Source organism: Sorex araneus, chromosome 2, assembly GCF_027595985.1.
Source record: "Sorex araneus isolate mSorAra2 chromosome 2, mSorAra2.pri, whole genome shotgun sequence".
Taxonomy (NCBI): Eukaryota; Metazoa; Chordata; class Mammalia; order Eulipotyphla; family Soricidae; genus Sorex; species Sorex araneus.
The window spans coordinates 208555430-208574401 of record NC_073303.1 but is presented as its reverse complement, the minus strand read 5'-3'; the positions used below and the strand labels follow the sequence as shown (position 1 = coordinate 208574401).

Below are 18972 nucleotides of genomic sequence, written 5' to 3'. Positions count from 1 at the left end.
GAGAGTCCTTACGATTTACAGTAGACTTATCAGATGAAACCCTCGGAGCTGTAGACAGGGGGTGGATAAAGTGAAAAACCTCAATGAAATTAATACCTCGCTGAGAATACTTTACCCAGCCAGACTCTCGTTCAGATTGGAAGGAACTATATACAGTTTCACAGATAAACAACTCAGAAATTACTTAGACTCAGAACCATCTTTATAAGAACTAAGAGGTTTACTTTAAAAGAAGTCCCACAAACATGCCAAACTTCTGTAGAAAGATAGCACAAAACTCCATGAGAACAATTTCAGTGTCATTGGTCTAAATGTACCAATTAAGAAAAAAAGACTGTATGGATTAGAAAATTGAACCCAACACAACTGTTCAAGGCAACAGTTTCCTGCTGCCTTCAGGAAACACATTTGAATAGTCAGAGCAAATCCAGACTCCAAGTCAAAGGTTGGAAGATAATTCTTCAAACAACTCCCACAAAAGGGCTGGGGGGTGGCCCAATTAGTATCTGATGGCAGGTATCAGGCTGAAAAGAGACAACAAATGTCATTTCTTAATGATCAGAGATCTCTACATCAGGAGGAAATTATACTCTTAAGCATATTTGCACCCAATGAGGGACCAGCAAAATACTTAAAACAACTGCTAATTGACTTGAAGAAAGACATTGATAGCAACACAGTAGTAGTTGGAGACTTCAGCAACTTTGTCACTTCTTTTTTTTTTTTTTTAATTTTATTGAATCACCATGTGGAGGGTTACATAGTTCTCAGGATTATGTCAGTTATACAATACTCAAACACCCTTCCCTTCACCAGTGCCCATATTCCATCACCAACCCCCCCAGTATACCTACCGCCCCCTCTCACCTCCCCAGTCTCCGCCCTTGTAAGTGATAAATTTCACTTCGTTTACGCTTTATCTTGGTTACATTCCAAGTTTCAACACATAACTCACTATTGTTGCTAGGGTTTCCCCCCAAAAAGAAAAAGACAGTCCTATTGCAAGGAAGCATTTGATAGTTCTCCATTGCTAAGAATATAGAGATATTAAGTCCCGCTGTTTGTTACATAACTTTTCTTTTTTCCCCCCTTGCCCCGCACCACCGAGTTCATGCCTGTTTAGTAATCGCCATGCTGCCTGACAAAGGGAAAAAAACTGAAAAAGATGGTTATTTCCCGTCATCAGCCGGCGTGGGGCTCTGGCTTAGTTGATAGTCTAGTAGAGTGTCTGCAAGCAGTTTCTGGAACCAAAGGTATTGCGCTGGTATCAGCTCCGGCTCGAGATTCCACCAGCGTCCCGCTGTTCCATGTACATAATTTTTCCCCTTATATCCCATTCCCACGCCACCAGATCTGTGTTTGCTTAATGGACATCATACTATGGTTGACGCCACGCTGCGTTTCTTCTGAGAAAGAAGGATATTTCTTCTCAGCCGGCGTGGGGATATAGCTTAGTTCAGTCTAGAGAGATGGCTACCACTTTGATTGCCTTCAATATTTCAGCAAAAGACTTACTATTCTTGTTAGGATCTCCCACAAAAGTCCGACCCGTTAAAAAGGAACCATTGCATATTGCTGATGCTTAGATGACATTAGGCGCGGTTTTGCGTTTCTGTATAAAGTCCAGGGAAAGTACAACCAGAAATAACATCACTACAAACTTTTACCCTTTTGTGGTGCTCATAAGATGGAGAAACCTAGAGAGAGCTGGCTCAGCGTCTCCATTTTGCGCTCAGAAAGCCGTGGACCCTGTGCTGTGCTCGGGAGGAAGGGGTTGAGAGAGAGAGGTTAAAAGAATTGGGGAATGCCCGGCTTCCACTGTCGCAGCCCGCCGTGGGGTCTCCGTTCCCGTGCCGGAATTAGTTCAGTGGGCTGCTTGGAGTCCAAGGGTGCTCTTTTGGGCTCTTCCGTCATGCTCGATCCGCAGCGGCACCAAAAGGGACCACTTTGTCACTTCTGAAGCTTAGTAAGTCCTTCCTTTGAAGGAAGAAATGGAAGACAGCGGTTTAGTAGGTATAAATAGACTTCTTGTCCTCAAAAAAGCTGAGTATCCATTCTTCTCCAGTGCACCTGGGGCAGGCTTCAAGATCAACCCTGTGCTGGGACACACCTTCACAAAGTCAGAAGGATGGAAATCACACCAGTTATCATGAATGCACTGAAAGTAGAAGTTAATCACAAAAAGGAAAAGGAGTAACAACTGAAATATCTATAAATTAATTAGCTCATTTAATGAACAACCAGTGGGTCAGAGAGGGAACCCAAAAGGAAATTATAAGATTTATGGAAACAAATGAGAATAGAGACACTAGCTACCAGAACTCGTAGGACATAGCAAAAGCTGCGTTCAGAGGAACGTTCACAACTGTGGAAGCGTTCGTTCATCAGGAAGGAAGAATGGGCCCACATAGATAACTTGACTGCACAACTTAAGAAAATGACCAACACAAGGAGCCAAAGCAGGCAGGAGGATGGAAAGAATAAAACTCAGGCAGATATTAATGACATGAAATTCCCACTTATGATCCACCAACCCCCACCAGGCATGACCTCTGAGCTCAGAGCCAGGAGTAAGCCCTGAGCACCACCAGGTGTGGCTCTGAAATCAACCAACCAAACAGAGGCCATACGTCTTCCTCAGTAAATAGCTCTGTGGAAACAGGGTGCAAAGGTGCATAGATTAGGGATACCGCCAGGGAGAGTTTCCTGATACCAGGCTGGAGGAAGTCACCAGGCAGTTCCAAGGAATGACCCCCTCAGTGTGGTTGTCTCATGGGGTTGGGATAAACTTGGTAGCAGCATACTGTTGCTGACCTCTTGCTGACCAAGAGCTAATTCACATCCAGTGTGTAAGGAGGCTGAGGTACTTCTGCCAGCACTTGCTCCTGCTGTGTTCTTCGGGTTGGAAAAGCGGAAGATACCCTGCTCTTATGGGTAGGGGTGTCAAGAATAGGGGCGTTAGGAGGATGGACCTCCTGTGAGGACCCCGGGTTTGATCTCTAGTAAACCCTCTCTCTCACATACACTCATAGCAGCACACAGACACACACACTCGCACACACACTCACACCCATGCACACACTTGTGCACCCGTGCACCTGTGCATGCTCACGCACACGCATACACAGACTGGATTCCCTGGGAAGGGGAAGGGTTTATGCTTGGTACTTCTTCACTATCTAGAGATTATATTGTCACTTACACATTTTATTTAATCTTGTTTTATGGTTAAATCAGATCATAAGTGGAACGTTAACATTAGATTTAATTCTGCATCGTGATTCAGTGTATTTTCTTTCATTCCAGATAACTTTTTTGTGGATGATTTTGCTAGATTTACTGTCTTGGATTCCCCAGGCAAGACCGCAGCAATAGCCAATAGTATGCACTACTTGACAAAGAAAGGTAATCTGCTTAAACTGACCTTGGATTCAGTTTCAAGTATTAGCTAAAATAATTTAGAGTTTCCACCATTTTTTATTTAAAAATTTTTTATCGTTAAAATACCTTTAATATCTTTTAAATATCATTTAAACACCTTTAAAATACTTTCAAATACTTTTAAAATGTTATTTATATATGTTTTTGAAATGCGGGTGTCATCTTTATAGATTCTGTTAGTATTAAAGTCAAAAGGAAAAGAATTTGTGGTTAAAAGTAAAAAAAGATGATGTGAAATTGGGGTCAATAGATTAAATCATTTTGACTTACTGCTTCAGTGACAACAGTGGCCCAATTTTATAGAATTTACAAGATAAATATGGTTCTAGAAGTTTCTGTTTTTAAATTGATTTTCATGGGGGAGTTATTTATTTTTCTTGGGGCTACAATGGTGTAAAGCAATTTTCTTTTTATAACACTTGGATGCTTTTGTGCTGGCTAGCCCATCAAAGCACTGTCACTTAAGACAGGGGTGTTGACCCCCAGCCTAGTCATATCCAGGGGTCCTGGTTTCCCAGACATCTGTCAGCATAGCCCGTTGCTTCCCTTGGTTCCAAGGGCTGAGGGAGATGCTGCCACACTCACCACCCTGAGGACAGGAGACCCCGGGGGCCTGCTAGGCGTCACTGAACGTTTGTCTCTGCCAGTAGGCTTTGCTATAGAAATGACCTTTTCTCTTCTTCACCTTTGTCCAGGAATGTCGTCCAAGGAAATCTATGGTAACTTCAGAATGTTCCACTCCTTCCCCTAATTATTTGATACGGTTTCAGGCACCGTGATAACTCTTGAATGTACTGGCTCTTGGTTGGGGTGTTCTGGAACCTGTGGGTAATAGTAGATCATTTATCAATTGGATAAATCTTGTGAATTTTGCGCAGAAAGAATAACAGAACGTGGAGCTGGCGATTGCTCGGATGGTAGCGCGTGTCATACGTGGCCCTGTGGGCGCCTGAGCACGGGGCCATGGGTTCACGCTGCAGACCACACGTGTCTCTGGGAGGGCCTCCTAGAAAATGGAAAATTATAAATTAAATGTGATAAAGACTTCTATGTTACCCACATATTTACAGATTCCTATTTACCTTACAAGCTAACAGATGCTCAGACTATAACAATGAATGCATGTTCCTAGTTTTAATGGAGCCACAGTTTCCTTCTAGTTTAAAAGTTGCACTGCTTTTGCTATGTCTTTATAAAATTTGTCGTTTTCTGACTTTTCATGTGTGCATGCTTTACGGAAATGAGCTGGCTTCGTAACAGTTTCTGTACACAGGATACGCTTTTTCTCCCCTCAGTCTTTAAATGTTGCTTTTATTTTCCTACAGATGATTCTTTCATTAGGCCAGTAACTTTCTGGATCGTTGCGGATTTTGATAGCCCTTCTGGAAGACAGTTATTGTATGATGCTATTAAGCATCAGGCAAGTACTCCACCTTTATTCTTTGTCTTTGTCTGAGGCTGCAGTTATTTTCATGGGCATCTGGGTGTGGACGTTGGTGTTTGGGCAGGGAGGCAGCCGTCCTGCTTTCGTGAGTGTGTGTGGGAATGTTGTTTAGAGGTTTGCCAGCTCCTCGAAGAAGAGAGATGGCGAGAGTCTGCCTTTGTATTCAGGGAATAGGTTAGTTGCCTTTGGAACTAGTGCGATTCCTCTCTATGGACCAGTCTTGAGTTATGAGTCTTCATGCTGGTGCTCCGGAGATGCTGTGAGCACCGTGAGGAGACAAGATCCTTATGCTTAGAGAGTCTGGGTGAGGGGCCAGCACACTGGCCGTGTTTCCACAGCAATAACAAATAAAGTCTGTTAGGCAAGGGGGACTAGAGCGATAGCATAATGGGTAGGGCGTTTGTCTTGCACGAGGCTGACTGGGTTGATTCCCCTGTCCCTCTCAGAGAGCCCGGCAAGCTACTGAGAGTATCCCGCCCGCACAGCAGAGCCTGGCAAGCCAAGCTCCCCGTGGCGTATTTGATATGTAGTCACAACAATCTCACAATAGAGATGTTAATGGTGCCCGCTCGAACATATCGATGAGTAACAGGACGACAGTGCTACCGGACAGGGCTACAGTGCTACAGGGAAAGGCCGAAGCCTTAGGACAGCAGGCAGGGTGTTGGCCTTGCACCTGTCAAGTCCAGGCTCGATCCCTGGTGCCACATGTGGTTCTGGGAACGTGCCAGGTGTGAAGCCTGAGCACAGAGCCAGGGGTAGGACTTGAGAACCACCTGGTGTGGCCCCCAGACAAAACCAAGCAAACATACCAAGTATATTTATGGAGGGCGGGGTGGGGGGGATATAGGCCTCTGATGGTCTACAAGGGCTAGTGGATTTAGAGGGATGATAAGAAGTGAAGTTCAAAACTTGTCAGGGGGCCAGGTCTTGTGAGGGTTTGCATGCCTGGCTTTTGATTTTAAATTTTATTTTGTATGCAGAGGAGACCTTAGAAGGCTTTTTAAGAAGTCTTTTATTAGTCACTAGAATATGACTAATGTTAATGCTTGTTTTGACATTTAAATAGAGCTTTGTTCCTCTCCCTTTGTTGCAAACAGAAATCCAGTAACAACGTGCGGATAAGCATGATCAACAACCCCAGCGGGGACGTCAGCTACGAGAACACGCGCATCTCCAGGGCCATCTGGGCGGCCCTCCAGACACAGACCTCCAACCTGGCAAAGAATTTCATCACGAAAATGGTCAAGGAGGAGACGGCGCAGGCCCTGGCCGCGGGCACCGACATGGGCGAGTTCTCCGTCGGGGTAAGTGGACTCGCCTAAGGTGACCGCTTCTGTTCGCACTCCCCAGGGCCGAGGGAGCTTGTTCAGGATTCCTGATGTTATTTCTGGGTCTCAGAGACTTTTTTTTTTGCCCCTCCTACAGTCTGGAAGATTCCAAGAATTAACAGTTGCTACCACGGTCCCTCTATTGCTTTTAAACTTAGGAGGCTAACATATGTGCATGATACTGGTGTATCTTTGGAGCACACATTTGTTTAGCATTTAAAAGATGGGTCCTATTTTGTATGTTTTCAGAGCAAAGACTGGGGCTTATGCCATTTATGGGTTGGAGACAGGAGTTTTTGATGCGTTCATGATGAAAACTATAAAACTTCATGTCTATTTCTTTAAATGGAATTTACTTTTTGAAATTTCTGATAGAAAATGATGAGAATATTTGCTCTGTTAATTAATAAAAAGACTTACTGGAATTTGCCAAATTTTAAAATGTGGAATATATATATGAAGATTGTTTGCCAATTAAATGAGTTATATAAGAAGATAGGGGCTGGCGTGATAGCACAGTGGGTAGGGTGTTTGCCTTTGCACAAGGTGACCCGGGTTCAATTCCCATATGGCCCCCGAGCACCGCCAGGAGTAATTTCTGAGTGCAGAGCCAGGAGTAACCCCTGAGCATCACCGGGTATGACCCAAAAAAGGCAAAAAAAGAAGAAGAAGATAGGGAAAAGTAAGCTGGAGGGAGGAAGGGGGAGTGAAGATGTGAGCTGTGCTGTGACTGCCAGTTTCTCCCGCCCAGCAGCGTTTGATGAGTTATTTGTTATGTTTATGCATTTTTATGACTAACTGAATAACAATCACTTTCCTTAATAACGATTGCTTTTCCTAGGGCATGGATTTCAGTCTTTTTAAAGAGGTCTTTGAGTCTACCAAAATGGATTTCATTTTGTCTCATGCCATGTACTGCAGGGATGTTCTGAAGTTGAAGAAGGGACAGAGGGCAGTGGTCAGCAACGGACGGGTGAGGACTTTCTCCTGCAGCAAGCTTGGCCTCAGAGTAGCTCAGTGGGCAGTCCTGGCTGCGTCCTCCTCGGGAGTAGCAAACTCTCCACCAGATACTCTCCGGAGGCGCCTCGGAGTCTCGCAGTGCCGAGGACCAGTTCTGCCCCTTCGAAGGAAATTTGCTCCTTTGGACGGAGGGCCTGTGTGAAACCTTTTTGCCGTTTAATTTTGTCCTGACAGTATGTACAGTGGTGAGAGTGTGGCGGCTCTCAGAACCAAGCCAGTCAGGCCTTGGGGGCATCAAGTTCCAATCAGGCCTTGGGGGCATCTGTGGGGGCGGGTGGGGGGTGTCATTTGTTGTTCGTTGAGTTTAATCACTTTGGTGGATGTTTCATCGATATCTGTAGCTACTGTATGAACTCAGACTTGTGTTCATCCCTCACTTTAAACTCTTAGTTCTCAGGCTGAACACTCTGGTCTGCCACCTTCCCTTTGCTGTTTATGTTCAGCGAGAGCTAATGAGGGCGATCTTGCTCATTTATTTTACTTCCTGCCATGAAAGTACTGTGACACATACAAGTCCACTCCGTGTAGTTGAGGAGCTGGTTGATTCTGGCTTCAGTCATACGCTTTCTTACGGACTGTTCCGAGGTAGCCTCTTCTCAGCTCTGCGGAACTTAGCTTTAGGGTAAGCCCAAGGGTGTGGAGACCCTTGAGATGCTGAACCCAGTACCGTTCTGAGACTTGGTCCTCTGTACCTCTTCCAGGTAATTGGTCCGCTGGAGGACAGCGAGCTCTTTAATCAAGATGATTTCCACCTCCTGGAAAATATCATATTGAAAACATCTGGACAGAAAATCAAATCTCATATTCAACAACTCCGGGTAGAAGAAGATGTGTAAGTCTCGCCTGGGAAACGGTTGGCCCTGTTACTGCGCCTTCCCCTGCTCCCTACCCAAAGTGTCATAATGCCCTTCCGCCCAGGTATTTATTTTTGCTTTTATTGAAGCAAGTTAATTTACTTTGTAGCCAGTTGTTTAAGAGCTGAAGTAGTCCTTTCCATTTTTATTTAAAAATTATCTGTGATTGTGGAATATTTAAAACATGTGAAAGTTGGAATGTGGCTTTATTGCCTCAACATACTTATGTAAAGAAATACTTTTCCTCCTTCTATGATTGGTTACCCTCCAGTTTCATTTTACCTAGGAAAGGAAAGGTAAGTTAAACACTGCTTTTTCTGTACTTACTAGTAGAAGGATGAATTGCTTGTCCTCCAGAGGTTGACTTAGTTATTTTTGGCTATGTTTTTATTTGAACTCATTATTATTAATGTATGTTAACATTCTGCCACTCGTAATGGAAGAGAATTATTTGGTCCATGCCTCTGCTACGTAGATATTGCATGGATTAAATCATTGACTAGCCATGTATCAGAGACTTGAAGACACCGTGTCTTGGGCACAGTCCTGCTGTGTTGTACCCCTGCACACGTGCTCTGTTGGAGGCTTTGGGGAGTGCCCCTAAAAAGTCTCTTTTCCTTGGCCATTGTCAGGCCACGTGCAAAGTCTCGCATTTACCTCGCAACTCTGGTTCTGTCCAAAGTGGAATTTGGGGGGGAAAAGGTTGACATTGAAACCAAACAGAGCTTGATGCTAAAGCCGTTAGACTTCTCTGAATTACCAATTCCTCGAGTTTTCTGCTGGGGGGTTACATTGTGCCAGACACTCTCTTCTCTGGTGTCGCCCCTTGCCAGCCCCGCATTCGTGACCCACACCCGTCGCCACACAGCTGTTCCCAGGGTCCAAGTTAGGCTGTGGACTCAGATCCTGGTGTTTCATGACCCAGGGAGTTTCTTGTTTACCTCCTTCCCCCAGCCCACAGAACCAAGTGTCTGGTCACCACATTGGTGCGTGGCTTGAATTAATTCTCTGTATTCCGAATGAGTCCTGGGTAAGTTAAAGCTAGAGTGCTGATTCAATTTAGCTCTATGGCTCCGTGACAAAAACATAGAGTCTTGATTTTGGTTATCTTCATTCTATAAACTCACATATACTCGCAGGTGCTGAGGTAGGGTTCTTGGAAAGTAGCTCGTGGTTCGCCAGGCCCGAGTAGCGTTTTCTATCCTCATCATTCACGCCCAGCTCTTCATTGTTTTGAAACCAGCTGTGGGAGGGCAGCAAAGCAGACTCACCCTTCTGACCATTCATAGGGAAACAGGATACAACCTACATGCTCGGCAATTGGTTGGTTTAATAGTTATGGTATATTAATAAAGGGAGTACTATGTAGTCATTGAAAAGGCTGATGTTTCTCTACGGTAGCGAAAACAGTTGGGTGTATCAGGTTGCCGAATCGTACAGTACCACTTTTCTACATATATACATGGATTATGTTAATGCAGAATAATTTTAGAGAATGTAGACCTTTCATTGTTGTGGTGGCAGGTGGCCAGACTTTGGGGTTGCAGGCTATGCTGGACCCCAGGGAACCCACATTGCCCTGTCACTGGGTTCATGGTCGGTGTCCAACTTGGACGTCCCGCAAGGCAAGCAGTTCATGCCCCGGCTATCCCGGGGCCCCCAGCACAGGAGAATTCTGAACCAGAATGTTATCAATGCTTATTTCTTAATCATAGTATTCTAGTTCGGCAGAGCCTGGCAAGCTCCCCGTGGCATATTGGATATGCCAAAAACAGTCACAACAAGTCTCACAATGGAGACGTTACTGGTGCCCGCTCGAGCAAATCGATGAGCAACGGGACGACAGTGCTACAGGGTGTTTTCTAGTTTTCTCTTTATATTTTTTCTGAACTTTTGCCTAGTGAATTATTTTAATGATCTTCAAGACTAATAATATTGTTTAAAAGAAGATGAAGGGGGCTGGAGCAATAGCACAGCGGGTAGGGCATTTGCCTTGCACGCGGCCGACCTGGGTTCGATTCCCAGCATCCCATATGGTCCCCTGAGGAATTACTGGAGTAATTCCTGAGTGCAAAGCCAGGAGTAACCCCTGAGCATCGCTTGGTGTGACCCAAAAGGCAATAAATAAATAAATAAATAAATAAATAAATATGAAGGAGAGTGTAAATTATTGACTTCCTTGGTGGCTGGCCCTGAGTTAGCTGCATGTAGTATTTTTATGGCATGTCCAAAGTAGCTATCTGCTGCATTTCACAAACAAAATGTTAGCGTCTTGACTCAAATTAATCGGTTACGAGGTCAGTCACTGTACTCATGCCTGTTGTAAAGATTTTGTACTTTCTTCAAGCCGTCTTGTTGGTATTCAGTTCTCAGACTGAGTGTATCACGTTACGAAGTCATTGGGAAAGCCTTTGGTGACAGGACACTAAAATTTCGCCCACTTTTCCAGGGCAAGTGACTTGCTAATGAAAGTGGACGCTCTTTTGTCAGCTCAGCCTAAAGGAGATGCCAGGATTGAGTACCAGTTTTTTGAAGACAGACACAGGTATGGAATGAATGTTGAATTTGTACGTACTTTTTAATATCACACTCCTAAGTTTTACTCTACTTCAGCTCTGTTATCTTTGCATATAAATTGGGTATATAAATTCTTCCAAGAATGGAAAATTTGGTGGGTCGTTGTCATATGCAGTTACTGTAAAGCTCATTTACATTTCTCATAGAGCAAAAGTCGACATTTTCCCCGTATACATCTAAGAGCTCTGAATGCACTTAAAAAATGAATATACCTTTTTAGAAAAATACTGAGTGAGGCAAAACAGTTGCAATTTTCTGATATTTAGGAATAAAGATGGGTAGGCACTTGTCTTTGTCTTCTTTTAAATGTTTCAATAAAATAGTATGATATAGGGAAGTCCTGGCCTTTTGGCTTCTGGGTTTTGAAAGTTTCAGACCTAGAACAGACTAGTCAGGCTCACACAGGGAACCCGGAAATATCTTTAACCTAGTTCCGCTAGTCATTAATGTGTTTACGTGCCGTCCAGGTGCATGTGTGTTACATGTACATGACGCCCTTCTGCTTATGTACTCAGCAGTATTTGTGCACTCGTTTATTTTGCACTCTTTGGAAGTGTGTTTTAGGTATCACCAGACATCATATCTGAATTTTCCATCATAAGTAGTCCCAAGTACTAGGAGCTTACTTATGGCTCAGTTACCAAATACCCTTCAGAGACTTACCCTTAACCTGGCACTGCTAAGTGAGGCACACTGCATATTAAAATTTTTCCAGTTCTTTCTCACGGCTGCTTTATTTATGTGCATACACACTATTGTTTTAGTCTCTTTTGATCTAGAAAGTGTGCCTTGCTTTGGGAAGTGGGGGGGGCTAGGGGTGATTTGTGATGTTTTTACTTTCAATTTTTATTTTTATTATTATTATTATTTTTTTGGTTATTTTTGGGTCACACCCGGTGATGCACAGGGGTTACTCCTGGCTCTTTACTCGGGAATTACCCCTGGCGGTGCTCAGGGGACCATATGGGATGCTGGGAATTGAACCCAGGTCGGCCGCGTGCAAGGCAAATGCCCTACCCACTGTGCTATCGCTCCAGCCCCTACTTTCAATTTTTAAATTTTTATTTTTATTTATTTATTTTTTTTAAGTTTGGGAGCACACTCAGGGTGACTCTCAACGTGTTGCCTAGAGATTGCTCCTCGCAGTGCCAGGAATTAAATGCAGAGCAAACCATATGCTGTAGCCCTTTTGTCACCTCTGCCCGGATGCTGACTCTTCAGAGTCCAGGCCAGCTGCCTTTGGAACATCACACAGTCTTAGTTGTCTCTTCACATTCACTTGTCTTTCGAAGAGCTTCCCTCCCCCACTCCCTCCTCCTCCCTGCCCTCCATCGAGTCCTGTGTTCCTGCTGACTAGGCGAGTATAGAGGTATCAGGTACAGTCATGCTCTGTGCTATACATGCACTATGTACGGGTACATATCTTGATTGGACCTTAAGAATCACCAGGAAGATTTCTCTGTTCCAGAGGCTGCATTCTCTGTCATGGCGATTCCGGTTTTGGTTCACTCTGGGGTACTTTGGATTTTTAGACTGATCTGTGGTTTCTTATAGTCAGTCCTTTTAAACAGTATTCAAGCAAAAACAGCAACAACAACAAGAGATTGTTTGGGGGTCATTATTGGTGACTAGAATTGTTAATATCAACATTTTTAAGCTTTTATTGCATGCACACATAAATCTGTTGATCCTAAACAGGGTGGATTGTTGCCCTCATGCAGCTGAAAATACAGTCACCTGTTTCTGTCACTCATTGGGTTCTACATTTCACTGTTGAGGGTGGTTGAATCCCTGAATGCAGAACTTGTGCATTTAAAAAAAAAAATCGGGGCTGGAGTGATAGCACAGCTGGTAGGGCATTTGCCTTGCAGTCAGCCGAGTTGGGTTCTATTCCCAGCATCTCATTGGTCCCTTGAGCACCGCCAGGAGTAATTCCTGAGTGCAGGGCAAGCAAGGAGTAACCCTGTGCCCGCTCAAACAACTTGATGAGCAACAGGATGACAGTGACAGTGACCCATGTTGTTCAGGGCTTGTTCCTGGCTGTGCACTCAGGAATTGCTCTTGGTGGTGCTCAGGGGACCATATAGATGCCTGGGATTGAGCCTGGGTCAGCCACGTGCAAGGCGTGCTCCCTGCCCCTGGCACTATCTCTCCAGCCCCCTATTTTTCTTTTATTATTTAAGAACTACTTCTGGGGCCAGGGATGTGGCTCAGTGGTGGAGCACTTGCTTTGCTTGTGTGCGGCCCTGAGTTTGATCCCTAACCAACACAAAGCCCTCGTTCTGTCTCCTTTCCTCGCTCCCTCCTTTGTTGTGGGGAACAGCAGTTGACACAGTGGTCTGTCCTGTCAAACACTGACGCCAGAAGCTTCTGCAGTTAGGGGACGGTTGCGATGTTGTGTGCGTTTTCCTCTCCACACGCCTCTTTGGGTTCATTTTGCATAGGCCTGTGGTCTCAAGGCTTTCCCAAACGGTGACTAGGTCTAATCCCACCAGCACAGAGCCCATTCTCGGTTGGAGGGTCTTATTTTTGACACCTTAAGAGGGCCAATGGAGTAGACACCCAATAAAGAGGAAAATGAAGTCAACTTTGTTTCTTTTTTAAAAAAAGTTTTTTATTATTGAATCACTGAGATACAGTTACAAAGCTTTCATGTTTGAGTTACAGTCACACAATGATCAAACACCCATCCCTCCACCAGTGCACATTCCCCATCACCAGTGTCCCCAGTATACCCACCTCCCTTTGCAGCCCTCCCCCAGCCTCTGTGCAGACAATTTCCCCCATACTCTCTCTCCTTTGGGGCATTGTGGTTCTCAACACAGACACTGAGAGGCCATCATCACGTTTGGTCCTTTATTTGCTTTCAGCACACATCTCCCATCCCGACCGATTCCTCCATCACCTGGTTTCTTACCTCCAGCTTGACCCCTGTCTCTCTGACCCCTGCAGTGCGATTAAGCTGCGGCCCAAGGAAGGGGAGACGTACTTCGATGTCGTGGCCGTGGTCGACCCCGTCACCAGGGACGCACAGAGACTGGCTCCACTGCTCTCGGTAGGTGCCAGCCTGGGCCCGGCACTTCCCGACCCGCTCCAGAGGGCACAGGGCACGGGAGGCTGTCAGGGCACAGCAGATAGCCCGTGTCAGGATGGGGCAGCTCTGACAGCCCGCCGGGACCCTGGACACTTGGCCCAGTGTGCTAAAAAGGCTTTGTCTTTCTGACCTAGACATGAGATTGAGAATAACGTTGATTCGTACCGTATTTCGACTTAAAAAGAGGAAGAGTTCTGCCTTATCATTTTCCTTATTTCTGTAAATCCCTTTGCACATTAATGCGTTCTCTTCAGATGTTTGTCTAGTATACTAATTTTAACAAAATTTAAAATGCCTCAGACAAATTACAGTTGCTGCAAGAATGTTTTTGGATATTTTTGTTTCTTTTTAAGTTGAGCCACCCTGAGAAACATAGTTGCAAAGCTATTCATAATCAGGTTTCAGTCTGATTATTATAATAGCAAAATGAGGATTTTTGCTATTGTAAAGGTAGAGTGTTAGGGACTGGAGCGATAGTACAGCAGGTAGGGCGTTTGCCTTGCACGCAGCTGACCTGGGTTCAATTCCCAGCATCCCATATGGTCCCCTGAGCACCACCAGGAGTAATTCCTGAGTGCAGAGCCAGCAGGAACCCCTGTGTAATGCCAGGTGTAACCCAAAAAGGAAAAAAAAAGAGTTTTATGTGAACATAACTGAGTTGTGGTGGGTAGTTTCTATCAGCATAGGAATTACCTGTCGTAGAATTTGAGAGGCTTTACCGGTTTCCTTGTGCAGTCTGCCATCCCCGTTTCTGGCTTCTGGCATAGTGACTGTGTGTGTGTGTTTGTGTGTGTGTGTGTGTGAGTGTCTGTGTGTGTGTGTGTTTTCTCAAATGTCAGCCTCTTGGGGCTGGGGCAATAGCACAGCGGGTAGGGCGTTTGCCTTGCACGCGGTCCAGCGGGGTTCGAATCCCAGCATCCCATATGGTCCCCTGAGCACCGCCAGGAGTGATTCCTGAGTGCAGAGCCAGGAGTAACCCCTGAGCAACGCCGGGTGTGGCCTAAAAAGCAAAAAAAAAAAAAAAAAAAAAAAATGTCAGCCTCTTTATTGACATTTTGTCATCTGGTTGCTTTTCTAGGTTTTAACTCAGCTGATCAACATGAATCTAAGAGTATTTATGAACTGCCAATCCAAGCTTTCTGACATGCCTTTAAAAAGGTAACAAGCACTTTCAGAAGCTTCTGAAACAAGTAGTTCCAAGGAAAGCTTATCATGAATGTTAAGGGTCGAATGAGCGTATATGTAAATGTCAGGTTTGAAAAGATCGTTTATTGGAAGCTTAATTTTGGTGCATTTCTGTTTGAATCAGACATTCTAAAAGTCTGTATGTGGGTATTGAGCAATTAGGTTAGATCAACCTAAACTACTTGCATTTGTGCCTGCCTGAATTTCTTTCTCTTTTTCTTTTTCTACATTTGTCTTCTCCCTCTCTCCCTTCCTTCCTCCCTCCCGCTCTCTCTCTTTCTCTCCCCCCTCTCCCCGCCATCTCATTCTCTTTCTCTCTTTTCATCCCTCCTCTTTCTGTGGGTGGGGAATGGGTGGGTAGTGATATCATAGTTATTTATTTTTTAGTGGTCATATCTCTTTTTTAAATTTATTTTTATAAAGTTGTTCACAATAATTCATTACATTTAATATTCAAACACCAATCCTACCACCATGCACCTCCCTACCACCATAAGAGGAAAGTGTGTGAAGATTGTTGTATTTCATCCCTTGTGTCAGATATCACACGCATGTATGTTAAACCCAAACGAATGTGTGCTACTTTTCGTATATCAGTGGTCTGGAGTATGAGAGGTTGCTCCAGGAATTCTGAAATTTAGAATATGATTATAGAGCAGATTCACTCATGGGTAAGGCCTATGTCACTCTCTTCTTGGCCATTGATGAGATTATATGGGGGGGGGCAGTTTATGGGTGTCACTGCCAAGCTACTGGAAAACTGGGGAACTGAGGGGAGGAAGCCCAGTCCCGTTCCCAGCAGGCTTGGAGATCTGTCACGGGTCCCACACACCTGGGTTTTTCTGCAGGTTCCCTCATGGGTCCGAGCCTGTGGAGAGCGACCTTCCTTGAGCACAGCTTCAGTTGGGTTCTGGAGGTTACCGGCTGCCAGGGTTCTGCTGGGGCGGGGAGAGAGACTCAACCCGCCCCACTCCGAGTTGCCCCAGTGAAGCCAGCCTGGCGCGGGGTCAGGATGTTCTAAGTCACTCTCTTAGATCAGAATTATTTTAAATTCTGGGTGGTGATTGTTGCTGTTTTGTGTTTTGCCGTGCTGGGGATAGCACCTTAGCACAAGGCAAGGCACGTGCCTCACTGCTGAGCTAAATCCCCCGCCCTTTTGTTAGCGTGGGGGCCACACCTGTTGGTACACAGGGTCACCCGAGCTCAGTTTGTGCATACTCTACCTCAAGATTCGGGGGGCCGTGAAGGCAGAGCAGAGCACCAGCCCTTAGGACTGTCTTCCCGGCGCCTTTAGAATTCTTGAGCTTTAGAACACTAGGTCAGTGTTGCTCTTGAATCTCCTTCTTTAGTTATAATGAGCTATGATCCAGAAAGACTTCGTTAATGATTTTCATCTTTAAAGAATCACAGGGCTAAAGTGATAGTACACCAGGGAGGGTATTGCCCTGCATGCTGCCGGCCTGGGTTTGATCACCAGCACCCCAGATGGTCCCCAGAGCCCTGCCAGGAGTGATCTTTGAGTATGGAGCCAAGAGTGAGCCCTGAGCACTGCTGGGTATGACCCAGGAAAAAAAGAATCATTGGAGCTTGCTTCTTCGACTTGTATCTTGAAAGGGAAGACAGGCTTAACTGTATATGGCCTGGACTTTGGAATGGCCCCTTATGAAAAACTGACACACAGAACATTTACTAGCAATTGAGCATAGTCCGAGCATATGCCTGGGCTGTGGAAAATTCCTAATATGCCGCTAACGTGTTCCATAGTGTAGACTCAGTAACGTGAAACTGTTTCAGGGCGAGAGAATTCCACTCCATTCCGAGTGAGATGCCACCGTTATCCTTGTAGAGGAAAAAGCTGTAGACTTTCACATACAGTGTTTTCAGAACTTACTTGCCTGACAAAGCCACTTTTTAGGACTTTGCTTTAAAGAGGAAAAATGAGTTTTTCTCTGTGTTAAGGCAAGAACTCAGAAAATGCTTCTGACCCCAGAAACATGCAGAGAGAATGGATCCCTTTGGGTCCCTTTGGCCTTGCTCCTGTTTGTTTGTTTTTTAAATAATGTAGGAGTCCTGCTATTTGTTCAGCCATTGATTAAACTGATTGAATGGGGCATGAACTCCACACTACTTTTATTGTACCACCGTGAGATAGAGTTACAAAGCTTTCATGCTTGAGATTCAGCCATACAGTGATGGAACACCCATCCCTCCACCAGTGCACATTCTCCACCAGCGACGTCCCAAGTACCCTCAGCGCCCTACACACACACACACACACACACACACACACACACACGCGCGCGCGCGCGCGCGCGCGCGCACACACACACACACATCCCAGTCCTCACCCTGCCTCTGTGGCAGACGATTTCCCCAATACTCTCTCTCTAATTTTGGGCATTATGTTTTGCTCGAATTTTCCCACCCCCATTCAAGCCTACCTGCCAGGGGCAGACGCTAAATGATTTATTTTCCATTGCTCATTTTGAGTATCACGAGAACTCACACGGCCACGATTGTAAGTGTAAATTTCTAGATTGTAACTGGCTGGGTTCCGGAGACATCTCTGTGTGGCACTAATGCATTTGGGGATTCTATTGGGCGTCTCTGGGCCAGGGCTGTTTGTGCCCTAAGACGGCGCCCAGAGGACATTGTGGGCATGACAGCCAGTCTGCTGGGTGGGCAGGGACCTGGGGAGGGACAGCTCGGGTCCTCTGCCGCCATAGCCTTACTCCTGTTAATGAGGCCATATTAGGACAGAAGACGGTTCTTCAAACTCCTTCCTCGGCCGGGAAGGAGGCTTTTGCCAAGTACAGTCTGTATTTCGTTTGCCCCTATGACTGCCTGAGGAACCACGGGCTATGGTTGCACTTAAAATTTTTAAAAAACAAACAAGCCTAATGTTGTTCTTTTGTATTTCAGCTTTTACCGTTATGTCTTGGAACCAGAGATTTCCTTCACCTCAGATAACAGCTTTGCTAAGGGTCCGATAGCAAAGTTCTTGGATATGCCGCAGTCTCCGCTATTCACCCTGAATTTGAACACCCCCGAGAGCTGGATGGTAGAATCTGTCAGGACCCCCTATGACCTCGATAATATTTATTTAGAAGAGGTAAGAGTGTCGCTGCCAAGTTTCTGCTTATTTGTACAAACCTGTTTCAGACGTAGTTTCGGGGGGCTGGAGCGAGAGTACAGTGGGGAGGGTGTTTGCCTGCACACGGCGACCAGGTTTCCGTCTCTGGCTCCCCATAGGATATAGGATGCCCTGAGCCTGTGGGGTCCCTGGGAGTGATTCCTGAGTGCAGGGCCAGGAGTAGTCCCTGAGCACTGCTGGAAGTGGCCCAAACCCCCGCTCACTCCTTCCCCCCCCACACAGAGCAAAAGAGTAGTTGTGATTTGAATGAACAGACTGGATCACAAACTAGGCAAACTTGCGGTGTCAGGGTTCAGGCACATGATTGTCTTTGAAAAAAAGATTACAGCTTGAAATTTAATTCAGATACTGTTGCTTGCCCTTTTACTTATTTATTTTATTATTATCATGAAATCATTATTATTATTATTATTTTATTATTATTTTTTCTTTGTGGGTCCCTGGCAATGCTCAGGGGTTACTCCTGGCGGTGCTCAGAGGACCATATGGGATTCTGGGAATCGAACCCAGGTCTGCCGCATGCAAGGCAAATGCCCTACCCACTGTACTATTGCTCCAGCCCCGTTATTATTATTATTATTTTATAAATTTATTTATTGAATCACCATGAGAGCAGTTACAAAGCTTTAGGGTTTAAGTCTCGGTCATACAATGATAAAACATCCGTCCCTTCACCAGTGCACATGTTCCACCACCAAGACCCCCAGTATCCCCACCAACCCACCCTCCCCCTACCTGTATGGCAGGTGATTTCCACGTTACTCTCTCTCTACTTTGATGACATTCAGTATTTTGACACTAGACCCACTGTCATTATTTGGGATTTTACCCCAACAATCAGATCAGCCGAAAAGGCAACATTAGATAATTTG

At 45.2% G+C, this 18972-nt stretch overlaps 1 protein-coding gene across 3 annotated transcripts in view; it reads left to right on the top strand.

Moving 5' to 3' along the window:
- The window catches only part of UGGT1 (UDP-glucose glycoprotein glucosyltransferase 1), an 88616-nt gene that overhangs the window by 47359 nt on the left and 22285 nt on the right, over positions 1-18972 (top strand). For all 3 annotated transcript variants that reach the window (XM_055125536.1, XM_055125537.1, XM_055125535.1), the window contains 10 exons: positions 3307-3405; positions 4137-4160; positions 4767-4861; positions 5986-6192; positions 7058-7189; positions 7938-8068; positions 10540-10635; positions 13620-13722; positions 14840-14919; positions 17869-18058. In XM_055125536.1, coding sequence (XP_054981511.1) covers positions 3307-3405; positions 4137-4160; positions 4767-4861; positions 5986-6192; positions 7058-7189; positions 7938-8068; positions 10540-10635; positions 13620-13722; positions 14840-14919; positions 17869-18058 — 1157 coding nt within the window. The remainder of the gene's footprint in view (positions 1-3306; positions 3406-4136; positions 4161-4766; positions 4862-5985; positions 6193-7057; positions 7190-7937; positions 8069-10539; positions 10636-13619; positions 13723-14839; positions 14920-17868; positions 18059-18972) is intronic.